This window comes from Jaculus jaculus, chromosome 9 (assembly GCF_020740685.1).
Source record: "Jaculus jaculus isolate mJacJac1 chromosome 9, mJacJac1.mat.Y.cur, whole genome shotgun sequence".
NCBI classification, from domain to species: Eukaryota; Metazoa; Chordata; class Mammalia; order Rodentia; family Dipodidae; genus Jaculus; species Jaculus jaculus.
In genome coordinates, this window is record NC_059110.1 from 99,895,040 (window position 1) to 99,909,547 (window position 14,508).

Here is a 14,508-nt window from a genome sequence, read left to right on the forward strand (position 1 = left end):
CTAATCACTTGAAGTATAGGTTCCAAGTGGCACGTACTAGCTCATTTGCCATGGCCTGAGTCAAAGACATCTTCAAGGGCTTGGCGGGAACTCAGGCACTCCTTTGTGGCTTGTCACTACTGGCAGGGAAGAGAGTGTGTCTCAAGATGGCTGCCTATACATGCCCCAAGTGGACAGCCAAGGTCCCCTCCAGAAAGCCTCACTGGGGAGATCAAGGGGGAAACCTGGGTGGCTTCTTTTTTGGGTGTTCAAGCCCACTGCGCTTCCCTGCTCTGTGAAGCTATTCCAGTCACCGGCACACTGAGCGTGCGGTCATTCGCCCCACTGCCCCTTGTCACTATCACCATTCGTAAGAACTGCCATCAACACCCAAGTGCCAAGGGTCCGAAAGCTCTCCGGCCCTTTCCCTACCATGTCTTAATTCCCTCCTTCCACACCCCCCAGGATCACACCACCCAGGCAGGGATGCCCCAGGGACCTGAGTCTCTGAAGGGCTTGGGTTGAGCTGCCAGGATTGAAGGAGAAGGCAGGCTTGAAGTGCCCGCTGACGGGCATTAAGAAACAAGACAAGGTCTGCTGCTCGGGTCAAGAACTGTATGCAGAAGAGAAGAAAGAGGAAAAACTCGGAGACTTCTAACTCTGGCTCCATTCTCTTTGCTACGGTGACCCCAGATCTCAGTCGGGCAGGCTACAGCTGAGGGTGGTGACCCAGTTCTGGACTGGGGGAGTGGGGAGCGTGAGGGGAGGTGGTGGTGGCTGATGGCGAGAACATGGATCCAAGCCCCTTGGCAACGTTGAAAAGATGGAGCCCCTTCTCTTGCTGGTCCCCACGCTATCTTTCAGACGGCCCTGCTGGGCTGTGCCGTCAGAGCCTGTAATATCAACTCAACAATGCATGTTCTACAACTACGGCCACAGCTACCAGTACGTCTACCACAGTGCATGCATTTAGTTCAGTCCCACAGATACATACAATCTAAGAACAGGCAGGGGGGTGTGAAATGTTTTACTGGACAACAGGTGTTTTGGAGTTGTAACTAATAAAAAAAAAATCGAAAACGAAAGTGTACAAAAAAAAGACATTTCTCGAGAGTTGGATATGAGTTTGTTTCTTGAACTGTTTCATCTGAACAAGCAAAAACATGCAAACCAGCTGGTACTAACAGGAAGCTGGACACTGAGAGAGGATTAATAGGTGTGGACAAACCTTCCCGCTGAGCGTGCTCAGAAGAGTGTTTGAGAGGAGGTGTGCAGATCCTAGTGTAAGAGAGGCGGGAGAGTATGCCTCAGAGACACTCTCTCACCGCAGCCCCAACCAAGCAAGAGAAAAGACAACAGAAACGTGACTGCTCACACTCACCACCACCATCGGGCGCTCATGTCACTAGATGGGGACGCAGCTGGCAAGTGTAAAGCACAGTAAGGGGTCCCGGCTGGGGCAGGAGATGGGTGGGTAGGGGTAGGGCGGGGGGGGGAGGCTTGGGGATATGGGGTGGGGGTGGGGTCCAGCAGCTCTCGCACTGATATACAGACCCACCCATAAGGTCATCCCAAAATAAGGTAGCTTGAAAATCTGAACCACTTCCCTCAGATTGGGGTGGGGGGCGATTGGGGATGTGTCACTTTGCCAAACAGGAGATAACGTTTGGATGGGACATGATGGTGGGGGTGGGGGGAACCGCTGGAACTGGATGAGTACAATCAAAATAAACAAACGAACTCTTGACTGAGCACGAGGAAGATGGTATTTCGAGGTGCGGGGGGTGGGGAGGTGAGAGGAGAGTGACCACTGGTAGTGAAGTTATCTAGGAGTTGGCAGGGAGCTCCCCCGCTGGGGTGGGTCACCCGCGCCCTGCCTCACCTCAGGTCTGGGGAGCGGGGCGGGGATTAGGACAAGGCTGGCCGAGCTGGGTCAGACGAGGGGACTCGAGGCTGGTGCAGAGCTCAAGGCTGCTCTGGACCTCCTCCTCAACACCACAGCCCTGATGGACACAAGTTACCACCCTGAGAAAAATCCAAGCTGCCTCCCAGCCCACAGCGTCCCACCACGGCAGGGACTTAAAATCATCATGGAGGGAAAGGGGACAAAACCACAGTGGGGGAGTCAGACAAAAAAGTTGCCTTCCGCAGAAAGTCTTAATTCCTAACCTAAGTCCACAGCCCCTGGGGAGCAGTGGCCACAATTCCCGCGACCTTAGGTCACCTGCTGGGATACAGCGTGGTACCAAGATCCAGGGAGGTATTCGATGAGCTTTCCCTGGACTTGCAGTGAGTTTGTGGTGGTCTCTGCAAGTCAGGTGACTAAGCCCCTGGGGAGGAGCTGGGAGCCATGGGCAAGGTTTTGGGAGCCGGTACAGGGGCTGATGCAAGAACTGATGCATGGCCCTTCTCAATTCACAGCACAGAGCTTTTGCCAATGAAGGGTCACTTTTGGGTAAATAACTGGCCAACCTTCCAAGCTCAGAGCCCAGGTCACTTTCTGGAGGGAATAGGTAACAATCCCCCATACTGGCCAAAATTTGTTGAAAGAAAGGCAGTGAGCTTTCTTCTCAACCTTTACAACCCCGCTCAAGGCCCAAAGTGTGGAGCTGGGTCAGATCATGGTCCAGGGGTAGCACTGAGGTGGGCACCTCCTCCAGGTGAGGATTTGTTCTTTGCACTGACCCAGGCTGGGGCGGGCGGGGCTGGAGGAGCACACTCCTGAATACGATTCACTAACAGTGCGGCAATGAGCATGGCTGACCAGCACGGCCTGTGGGAGACCGAGCTCCCGATGGAAATGGCTACAAACGTAACAACCACTGATCCTGGAAAAAAAATGTGTGGCTGGAGATGACCTTTGGGGGTTAGGAGTTAGAGGGATGGGTGAGTGAGGTTCCCGCCTGGCTTTGGGGAGGGGCATGGGGGGGATGTCAGAAAGGGGCACAGACTGTGGGGAGACCACTCTCAGACTCACAAAGAACCCCATGCTGCCCTTTAAACTTGCCATGAAGTCAAGGAAAACAGGGTGGGGTAGGGAGAGAGGTAGGGTTAATTTTGGGTTAAAGTTTAGTTTCATAATCCAAGTTATAAAAAGAAAGAAACTGAACGGAGAAAACAATCAACAACACTCAAAATTTCCAGATTGTTCTTTTCTCCCTCCCAGGCACAGGTAGGATGGAGGCTTTTTTATGACACCAAAAAAAGCACTCAAGTTAAAAAACTAAAGGACTAGGAACCAGGTAGACATGATGCAGCTGGGTCCCCTGCCCTGGGGGCCTAGGATAGAGGGTACCAAGGGATGCTGGTTGGTGGGGGGGGGGGGGGCTTCAGAGACTAGGGTGGGTGGCCGGAGGCTGAGGGCACAGAGCTCTCTGGACCTGCCAGCCCACCTGCCACTTGGCAGCTTCCTGGCAATCTTCCCCTTAGCAGTGCCTCCTAATTCCCTGCCCCTCCCAAACAAAACCCCAGTGGGTGGCTCAGGTTCAGGTTGTAGGGAGTGGATCCTTTGTAGCTCCAAGGCAGTGCCGGTTTGCATGGAACGGATTTTCACTGACTTTTTTTTTTTTTTTTCCTAAACGGGCCTCACTGTGCCGGGCTCTCCAGGCCCAGGGTTTGGGTTTTGGCATTTGCCCTCTAGGCCTGTAACGGTCCATCTTCTGGTACCTCCACCAGCACCTAGCCCAGCGACCCCCCCCCTCCCAGCCTTACTGTATTGGACTGGTACTTCAGAGTCCTTCTCATAGGGTGGACTGGCCAGGCAGTGGATGGAGATGGGAACAAAGCTGCTCAGTTTAGGGAGGAGTAGGGCGGCTGAAGCTCTGGTGCCCAGGAAGGCACAGGGTACTGGGGGAGAGGGGCTACCTCCCAGTGTTTTTAAGGAAAGTGTTCCATGGCCACTGGAGGGTTCTGGACTTCTTTAAAAGGTTGGACTTGAGACTGACAGGCTGGTACAAGGTCATGGGAGATAAAGCTCAAATTCCCTGGCCAACAGCTGGCTTAGAACAGAGTCTGGGGAGAGAAGGGACTCTAGGCAATAACAGCTTCTTCCCTTTCCTGAGGTCAAAGGTCAGCTCGTATCTGGCAACAGGGGGTTGAACCAGATCGGCAGGTTCACCTGGCAGGAGCAGCGGGAGCACAAGGACCATGTAAGTGCCTCTCTGGCTGGGTCAGAGGCCCAAGGAAGGGAGCTTGCTAAACCTGCTACAGGCCAGGGCCACGGGTGACAGGGCAGTCCAACACCACAAGGAAACACAGCTTTCTCCATTGTCACGAGGAGTGCGACAGTCTACCTTAGGGTTGTAGTCTCCTGTGACCGAGTCTCACAGAAGCTGCCCTGGGTGGCTGGGCCTCTGCAGTGACTCCTTGTGCCCACCCCCTCCCCTGGGCTGTGGTGAGAGGAGTGTTGGACAGACGCAGCCACACAGACCATCGGCAGGACCTTTACCTTCCCCTGCACACGGGCATGCCTGGGAGACGCAGGTCCCGCACACCTTCCTACCTGATCCTCGCGCCGCCGCCACCGCCGCCGCCGCCACTGGTCCATACGCAGCTGCCGGGAAGCCTGAAGAGAGGGAGGGGGCGAGTCAGGAGGGAGCCCCGAAGGACCCCAGCTCATACACAAGACAGCTGGGCAGGGCTTCACGGACAGGTTTGGGGGACACACATCAGTGGCTCTCGGGCTTCTGAAAGGCACAGCATCTTGAGATGTTTGAATCGCACCCAGAAGTGTGTTCTGGAAGGCATGCAGCATCAACTCAAGAGTGTGAGGAGAACCTCTGTCTTTGACAGCTAAGCTGAGGTCTCTGCCAATCCTGCACTGACACGTGGTGGTGGCCCGAGGGTGGCCCTGCCATTCATGACAGGGGTCCTGGCTGCAGGACCAGCAGGCGTTGTGGGCAGGAGGCAGCTGGGGGAGGCCTCTTGATAGAACCGACACCACAGCCTGGAGACGGCTGCGCTACTGCTGCTCTACAAAGGCCTGTTCATCTCTTGGCCCTCTTAACTATCCATAGGTCAAAACTTCGTGTCGGCAGTGTCAAGGTCCCAGGTCAAAGGGCAAAGCATCTAGGGTTCCCAGATGACCGTATGTGCATGGAGCCAGATGTGGGAGAGCTGAGGGGCTCTACTTGGACCAAGCCCTGTGGTTCTGCCTGATCTCTCTGTCAATCTTCTAAGGGAATTATGGTCATGACTATCTTGTGGTGCTGGGGATGGATCCCAGCATCTTGCAAAAGTGAGGCAAGTGATTTTTCATGGAGGTACATCCTCAATCAATTATGGGGATGTAGATGTGGTTCCTGTGTGCGAACCCACAGTTACATGAAGCCATCTAGGAGGGTCTCCCAGACCTTCTCTAGAGTCCTTTTTGATTAAGGGTTTGTGCTATCTAAAAACACACTGGGCCACGTGTGGTAGCTCATGACTTTAATCCCAGCATTCTGGTAGGAGGATCATCATGACTTCAAGGTCAGGGTGGAGCTAAAGAGTGAGTCCCAGGTCAGCCTGGGATGCAAGTGAGACCCTTCCTCGAAAAACACACTGGGCAGCAAAGCTATGCTAGACAGGAATGACATCAGGAGGCCAAGGCGCAAGACTGCAGGACATCCACATGAAAGAAGAGGTGGCCCGAGTCCCCTCTCCTGGGCTGCGCTGGCCACCAGCACGTGCACACACAGTCCCGCACCGGGGCATGTGCCGATGCACTTCCGCACACATCCTCTGCCATCAGCAGGCACCTGAGGGCCTGTCCCCAGCATCCGCTTCCAGTTGCTGTGGTTTTTAATGATGTGCCACACAGCAGCACACAGCCCCCAACAGAGCTGCTCAACTTTTGCCACTGAGCCTTTCCAAGAAGGGGCATCTACAGGGCTGGAGAGGGAAGGCATGCACCATTAAGAGCAAGGAGCACGGGGGGCAAGGAAGGAGAGGCAACGTCCTTCATACAGAGCCAACTAGAAGCCCACTAAGGTCTAAGACTACATCCTAGCTACACAGTACTACTGAGGGGAAAGAAGTTCGAGAGGGAGCGAGCTACTCTAAAAAGGTCACGCTAAGCTACTCAAAATGCCAATGAAAAGAGACATACTTGCATTTAAATATGGTAATAGGGCTGTTGAAGGGGAAAAAGAAAGATCCAGGTGAAATAAATGTACATGGTTCTCCCAGGCTGGGACTGAGTCTCCCAGCTCCCATGAAGACCTTGCACTGGGGCCTGAGGTGGCTCCCTTCCCAGAGGGAGCCCGGGATGGGACTCCCCACCTAGTCCTCTCCCCAGCTCTTCCATGCAGGCTCTAGATTTCTGAAGATGTGCTGGTGGAAAAGTGCTGAAGGAAAATAAGGAAGAAATTAAGGTTATTTCTCCCTGTCCCAACCTCTGTCCACCCAGCCTCTCCTGCAGCAGGCCCAGAGCAGGGCTCAGGGTATGTCAGGGAGGAGGAAGCAGGTGGGGGAGAGGAAGAAAGTCAAGTTCCTCTTTGGCACTTTCTTACCATGGAAGCATGAAAAGGGGTGGCTGGAGGAAGGGAGCCTGGTTAATAAGACTTGCTAACAAAAGGTCTATTTTCCAGAGTTAAGCACAGTTTGGACAAAAAAAAAAAATGCCTGAGAGAAAGAGGAAGAACAAAAACCTTATCTAAGAAAAGAAATCCATTATCCCTCCTTTCAGATAAAAGCTTCTGCTGGAGATGAGCACCAGAGTCTGTCAGGGTTGGACGCTTCCCCTGGCCACCGGAGCGCGGGTGAGCTGAGCCGCGGGTTAGCAGAGGGTGTCATCCTGGGGGCCCCGCTCAGCAGGGCAGCTTGCAGCTCCCGAGTCGATAGGTTCCTCCTTCCGAGACACCCAGGCTACAAGGGCCCTTCCACTGCCTCCTCCACTGGGAGCCCCTCCCCCCCAGAGGAAGACAGGGCTTCCTCTGCTGCACATCTGGCCCCTCCTGCCCTGTTAGGCTGCCCAGCTCAGTGACCACCCTTCATCCCAGTATGTTTTCCACATGATGTGGCAGACACTTGTGAGGTAGGCAAGCGCAGGTATGCTATGGCTGGGTGATGGATGCACCCTGTGTGTGTGTGTGTGTGTGTGTGTAAGGGATAGGTCGGGGCAACTAGAAGCCAAAGACACCTGTCTCTCAGACAGGCCCTTCACAGAGGTCCTGTTGGAGGCAACCCTCCCTCTTGCCACGGGCTGGCCTTGCAATGTGGAAGTGAGGGGAAAAGCCTTGTTTCCTTTACAATTCTTATTTATTTATTTGAATCTCAGACCCTGAGGAGGCAGCACCTGGTTGGGAAGGCATCTCCTCGGGGAAACCTGGGAAACTGCAGTGCAGCATCTGGGCTACGGAGAGGGATGAGTTGGGAGGGGCGGCTGAAGATGACGGCAGGAGGTTGGGAAGCAGGTCTGGCGGAGCTCGGGGCTCCTGCACAGGAGGGAGGCCCAAGCACAGCCGTGGCCGAGCTCCCTGGCCCACAAGCGTCTGTCCCAGCTTCCCTGGCCAACCGGCACACCGGGTACGCGGGCTGCTCCCCGTGAGACAGATTCGCATGATACCCAAGCACGCAGACCAGGAGGTTGTGTGGCTTCACGTGCTGGCTCCGAGGTGTACTCAGATGTGACTCTGGGTAAGTACGTCACCACCTCAGGGCCCCCATGTGCCCCTCTGCACAGGGGATGGTCACGCTAGTGCAAGATCACTATACACCAAGTGCTTAGGTGGTGGGGAGTCGGTGTAAGCGAGAGTGGGCTATCATGACAGGAAGGCTTCGCAAGTCTCTACCAGCCACTAGCCCTGTGCCCGAGAGAGCGCTCTTCCTGGATAGGGTCATTCTGCTTTCTCTGCAGTACAAGTCATGGTCATGTGGCCACAAGCACATGGGGACTTGAGTTTCTTATTGGTACTAATTATCTGTAACCTTTCACCACATCCCACTTTTCACGACGTCACTGTAGCGGAGCTAAATGTTCACGGTTCAAAATGAGGACACGTGTGCCACTTATCTGCAAGGGGGACAACTGGACCAGGCAGACAGCAGTGGGGCTGCTTATGTAGGCAGAGAACCTACTAGAAAGGAGAGGGATGTTTTGCTGATCAAGTCTCAGAGGGTCTGAGAGCTAAAGGCTGGCTGTCTGGGAACAAGAGCATTGCATGTTCCTCCCGCTTGGGAACCTTCTAGGCAAAGACAGGATGGGGGCTGTTGCTGGGATTCTGAGCAAGGACAGGTTGCATTTCATAGCAGCCATCCTTGGTGAATGGGGCCGGGCCCAGAGACCCATTCTTTGGCTCGTCCAGCCTCCAGCCTCGGGTGACGCCCGCAGGCCCTGCTGTGTAACTTGGGCAGGAGCCTCACTTCTCCAGCCTGCGGCCAGGGCAGGCGAGATGACCTCCGAGTGTCACAGCTGCAGGCCCTGCCAGGGCCTGTGTGTAAGAGGACAACCCTACGTTCTCTGGGTTGGTGTTCACAGAACTCTGGGGAGAGCGGCTGGCTCAAGTGACAGAGGTGATCGTCCGCTGACGGAATGACCCACTTTGCTGGTCCTTCTGGAGCTGCTTATTCCTCAGTGTGAACTGGAAGTCAACGGCACTGCTGCTTTCCTTTCTTTTTTAAGAATTCTGATACTGCACCTACTTTTTCCTGCTTCTGTGGCACTTACTGCTTTCTGCCTTACCTAAGCAGAGTTATTTTTGTATGCGTATCTTATTTCCTGTGCTGGGTGACAAACTCTTCTAGGGCAGGACTTGGTCACACGGCCCACTTAGGCAGCAGCTCCGAGTGTCCCCCCTGGGAGACTCTCCCGCAGCACTGGCTAACTGTGGTTAGGATGTCACAGTGAGGGAGTCAGGGCTGGGAGCAGCTCCTCAGGGTCAAGTGTAGCCAAGGGCTGCACCTTCTGTGGGTGCAACAGCCTCTGCTCCCATGATCCTCCACACCCTCCGCCCAGGAGCACCGTCAGCACAGTGGAGGATGTGAAAGGTCTATGGAGCATGGGAATACCGTGCTCTGCCTCTCACACTGATGCTCAACCCTTGACTGAGAACCACTAGGTACCACTGGGAGCTTTATAAATGCTGATGCCCAGGTGCCTGGTAGACCTTGTTTCTGGTACAGACAGCCATGGGGCCTTTATGATCTTCTTAGGATACAAAGTTGAGGACCCTTAGTTAAAGGAATTCACAATTTTAAAATGCCAAGTTATGGGACGTAGTTGTGGCAGCTGTCACCCCTTCTACCTTGTTTGTGGAAGCAAGGTCTCCTCAGAATACAGTGGAGGGTTGAATTCTTGCGATCAGTCTCCTGTGAGAGCCACTGATGTCCCTACTCAGAGCAGTAGCTCCCAATTTTGGCCCAAGCTTCAACAACATAGGATGCCCACCCCCATCAACAGAACCAGTCCTTCCAGAAGATTCTCATTCATAATGCAGGCAGAGAAGCCACAGTTTAGAGGAAGCCCTGAGTGCCTGCTCCTGTCTGGTAACTGGGGACTACTGAGTCATAAGCCTTTTCTGTCTCTCTTGTTGGTAGAACAAGACTGGCCTCTAGGGGGCTGACTGCCTGGGCTAGGGTTCCAGCTGGGTCCACACACAGAGTTCTGAGGCTCCTTATGGCTCAAAGAAGTGTGGAGCTGGGGTCCCTTAAGAATGAGTTTTCCTAAGTTTGCTTCACGTGTGCTCCTCCCTCTCCCCCAGCACACCCTGCCTCTCTCTCCCAGGACTTCCTATAGTGGGTTCAAACAGTCTTGGCTAATCCAATGTTGCTTGCCTGAATCCAAAAACTAAAAAAAGAAGCCACCCAAAGAAGAAACTGTTACCCAGAATGTGGGAAACATGGCCCACATGAGTTTGGAAACACTGCCATCTGTCACTTTGGCTGGCCTGGGCTGCTCTCCTTCTCCTGGGCAGGCGTGCCCGGGGCAGCAGGGCTCCGTTCTTTATGGGAAACTCATAGCTCTGGCTTCTGGGTGAGGCTGGAAGAAAGCTGGGGAGACATTCTTGAAGCAGGAGGAGCCAGGGGTTCATATCAGAACAGAGGGCTTAAGGAAGCAAAACTGATCACCGAGGGGACACGTATACACCATCAAATGGTAACAGTCTGCTTTGACAGAAGCTGACGTGCATGCAGTGAAAACACGGGATTAGCCCCAGTCCTTGGCATTCAAGCTGACTTTTAGGAGTGAGGCCAGCTTTCCCAGGGGATACCAACAGCATCATCTATAGAGACCTCCAGACAGAAAAGGAGGCGGGGAGGGCTGGGGGGCTGCTGCCTAAAGTAGTAGGATGCCTCACTCTTAGGTCTTGTCAATAACGGAGAAAAGTTGCGTTTGAAGCCTGACAAATGACCTTCCAAGAAGCAGCAGAGGGGCCAAACGCTAAGGCCGGGCCTGCCTTTGGGCAAGGATGAGGGTTGGGTAGCTTGGACCTGGTCCCTGGCCTCAGGATGTTAGCACCTAGAACAGGGGAGAAGGCACAAAATCAGCCCCCACTAAAATTTGTTTGTTGTTTGTTTTTGAGGTAGAGTCTCACTCTAGCCCAGGCTGACCGGGAATTCACTCTGTAGTCCCAGGCTGGCCTTGAACTCACAATGATCTTCCTACTTCTGCCTCTTGAGTGCTGGGATTAAAGGCGTGTGCCATTATGCCAGGCCCCACTAAATTTAACATAATTGCTGCTCAGCTGAGATTTAGAGACGTGTTACTTCTGTAGATGCTTTGATGGGAATAAAAGAAGGTACAATGTTACATTAAACCTGCATGAGGCGTCACAAGGTTTTGTTGCACAGGGCATTTAAGAGAAAGAATTTGTTCTACCACTATGCCACGTTCCCAGGCCTCCTTCTGAAACACCAGTTGCCCAGGCCAACACTGAACTTCCAGTGCTCCTGCCTCAGCCTCCCGAGTAGCTGGGAACACAGACCTGGGCCACTCGGCCCAGCTTTGAGAGCACTACTGAGGAGTTAGTGTGCTGGGCTGGAACCAGGGGTGTGTGTTCAAGGATTCCTACAGAGTGCCTGCTGTCACTGTGTGTGCCCCGAGGACAAGGTGGTGGGACAAAGCCTGTCCCTACCGCTTTGCATGCCACAGCTTCTGATCTTTTTCCTCGGCAAGCCATTCTGCAGCTCAGGACTGGGCTCTGGGCTCCCAGCCTGTCGGCTGGGTCAACACGGTGGCTCCATGGGGCTGTGGAGGGCGTTGTGAGAGGGTGCTCAGACCCCCATGGCTCCTCTGAGATTGGACACTCTTCCCGCTGCAGCCTCCCCACACCTGCAGCTGAGATTCCATGATGCTCCCCTTTTGGGCTTCACATGCGACCTCTAGCCTGGGCCCCAACCCCAGAGAGCTAAGCGCTCTGCAGGGGATTCTTATCTGCATGCAGCCAGAGCTAAGATCGCACCTTGGGTGAGCCCTGAACCACTGCTGCTTTGGTGAGTGAGGACCAGTTACCTGGGGGAGGTGAGACCACGGATTCCTGTATGAGTGAGGATGAGTTACCTGTGTGAGCTGGGACTGTTACCTGCTTTCAATAGGAGCCACTCCTACGTAGGGGAATCAAAACCCATTACATATATGAGCTGAGAATTTGTTACCTGGATGAGCTTACAACCACTGCTGCCTGTGGTGGATAAAAGCACAGTGACACACAGTGACAGAGACCCCCGGCACCTGTGTGAGCGGGAACTACTGTTGTCTATGGGTGGTGAGGAGTTCATTACGTGAGTGCACTGAGAAAAGTTGAAAACTGGGTGAGTTAAGGCACATTATTATTTGGGTGTGCTAGGATCTCCTATGTGGACATGCTGTGATGTCAGTTAACCAGGGATTCTGAAGTAATTGTTACCTAGGGAAAATGTGAAACCCTTTTACTTGAGGCACTTGACAACCACTATTAATGGGATGTCTGACAGCCACACTTCCATAGACGATCTTATATAAGCATTCAGGTACCGTGTGCTCAGTCCTGGGAGCTGGAAGTTCGCTCTCTAGTGGGAGATTTTAGCCCAGCATTCTTCTCCCCAGACCCTTTCTACCCCATCACTCAAGTGTTCCCAGCAGAGAGCTGGAGCCCCACATTCAGAGATGGCATCGGCTAAAGTGCCAGTGACCTACAGGGGAACCTTCCCTGACCCAAGACCTGTGCCAGCCCCTGGCCTCCCGGTAAATGCTTACTGAGTTCCAGGCCGACCAACACTCATAGTGCCTGCCCTCACACAGCTTGTGATTGCTGGTCCCTGATGGAAAATGGGGTTCCATTCGTGGGATGGGAGTCCCTCAATCAGACAGTATGCAAACTGACCCCTTGGAAGAAGGGACAAGTGACTAGGAAGCTGTGGCTCCTTTGTGTGAGGAAGAGGTGGGGGACTTGCGGCACAAAGCCCCCTGGATTAGAGCCACCCCTGGGCGCTGTCTGCTCAGCTCAAAGATCTGGGCGTGGTTCTCCTCAAAGCGGCTTGGAGACAGAGGCCACTCGCAGAAGGCTTCACCTCAGAGGATTTGAAGAGTCCTTTTCCACTTACCCTCCCTCTCAGGAGGCGCAGCATGAGGGCATGGCAGGCATTCCCACGACTATGACCTTGACCTCACCTTAAAGATCTCAATACTTCCCTCCACTCACACTTCTGAACCAAGGCACAGATCTCTTGGTTCTCTCCAGTTACTTCCTACAGAGTTGGCAGCAAAGGGTAGAAACCTCAACTTATGAGTCCCCAGAGAGCTGCAGCCATACTCATCCTTGCCTGACTGCCCAGGGCCCGGCAAAGAGGCGAGGCTGGAGGCCAGTATCAGGATGGCCACACATTACAAGGTCTCTTTGTTTCACAAGAGCTCTCCCTAGTGCCGACTGCAAGGGTGGGAAGGGTCACACGGAGCTCACTCCATAGTTGCCTTCAGCTGTGCCTGCCACTTGGCCCTGGGCTAGGCCGGGGACACCCGCATCCCCACCTTTCAAATGCCTGCCTTTCTGAGACAAGCCCTTCAAAGTGAAGGGATTTCAGACTGCAGCTTCTCCGGAGCATCAACAGACTATTTTGGATTTTTGCCCCTTCTACAACCCCATCCCACTTGTTTGTAAGAAGGTCCACTTCCACTTGAGACCCTCCCACCTCCCACCAATAGCTGTCAGATAAACTGTCTGGACCACTGTTGCTTAGAGTTCACTGTCCACGGTGCTTTTCCTTTTCTTTGAGGTAGGGTCTCACACTAGCCCAGGCTGACCGGGAACTCACTCTGTAGGCCCAGGCTGGCCTTGAACTCATGGTGATCCTCCTACCTGTGCCTGCCCTGAATGCTGGGAATAAAGGCGTGAACCACCACGCCTGGCTCAGAGGGCTTTTATACTACTTCCTGACATCCAGATCCCAGACGCCACATAGCTAGAGAGCAAAAATCAGGTTTCCTCCCATGCAGCCTCTCTGAACCATTTCTTTGTATTTTTTTTTATTTTTATTTTTAAAGTTTTATTTATTTGAGTGAGTCAGCGAGGGAAAGAGAGAGAGACACAGAGAGAATGAATGGGCGTGCTAGGGCCTCCAGCCACTGCAAACAAACTCCAGATGCATGCGCCACCTTGTGCATCTGGCTGACATACATGCCTTAACCGCTAAGCCATCCCTCTAGCCCAAACCATTCTAATTCTATAGTCTCATGCCTCCTCCCCGAGCCTGCTTTCTGGTAGCTTCCTCACCAGCAGCACTCCCACCACCACCAACCCCATGGCTGCCTGCCTCTGTGCACCAGGATAGCAAGCGCCCAACACCTAGGACCTCTAGCTCAAGGACTCCTGGCTCTGACCTTGGCCCTATCGCCTCAAAGGAAGAACACCCACGGCTCCAGTTCTGTCCCCTATAGCATGGAGACCCTTTATCCCTGGGGTCCTTACACAGGATGCTTCAGGCACCAACTCTTCTTAGGAGAGAACCCAGAGGCTGGGGAGACGACTCTGGGGGTTCAGGACAATAGTTCGTTACTTACTAGCTAATACAGATTTTTTTTTTAAAATGCTCATAGCCAATAGGTGGTACCACCCTAGTTCAGAGGGTGGAAGGAAGAAGAGCCTTACTCTCCTCACCTATAAAACAAAAGACCTGGCCTTGTGATCTTGACTCTAATGAGAATGATGGCGGCAGTCTCCCTGTGTCGACTGAATGTATCCTCACTCCCTCTGGACACGGGAGCCATCTCTGTCCCACTAACAGATGAAGGCTCTGCGACCGAGGCAGGGAAGGGAAACGGGCCAGCGGAAGTAAAAGCAGGGTGGTAAACATCTCATGTCCCACCAAGCCAAGGCCCATGACATTGCTCTCCACCTCACCTTCCTGCCCTGTGAAGCAGACTTACCACTGCATCCCGTGGGACTGCTGTGAAGAGTCAGAGGATGAAGCAAATGGAGTAAGAGCTTGTATATTCCTGTCTTTATTACTGCCTGAGGAAACAGCAGTGGAGCTGAGAAATCCCTTCGGTGCTTCTTAGTCTAAAATCCTATTCATTTATGTGATTTGGCATCCAAAGAGCTTTCATAGGTAACATGCATAATTTGCTTATGAGGG

At 53.5% G+C, this 14,508-nt stretch overlaps 1 protein-coding gene across 3 annotated transcripts in view; it reads right to left on the bottom strand.

The window, feature by feature from the left end:
- Msi2 (musashi RNA binding protein 2) overlaps nucleotides 1-14,508 on the bottom strand; it is a 417,788-nt gene that overhangs the window by 25,945 nt on the left and 377,335 nt on the right. For all 3 annotated transcript variants that reach the window (XM_045158238.1, XM_045158237.1, XM_045158236.1), the window contains exon 11: nucleotides 4,481-4,543. In XM_045158238.1, coding sequence (XP_045014173.1) covers nucleotides 4,481-4,543 — 63 coding nt within the window. The remainder of the gene's footprint in view (nucleotides 1-4,480; nucleotides 4,544-14,508) is intronic.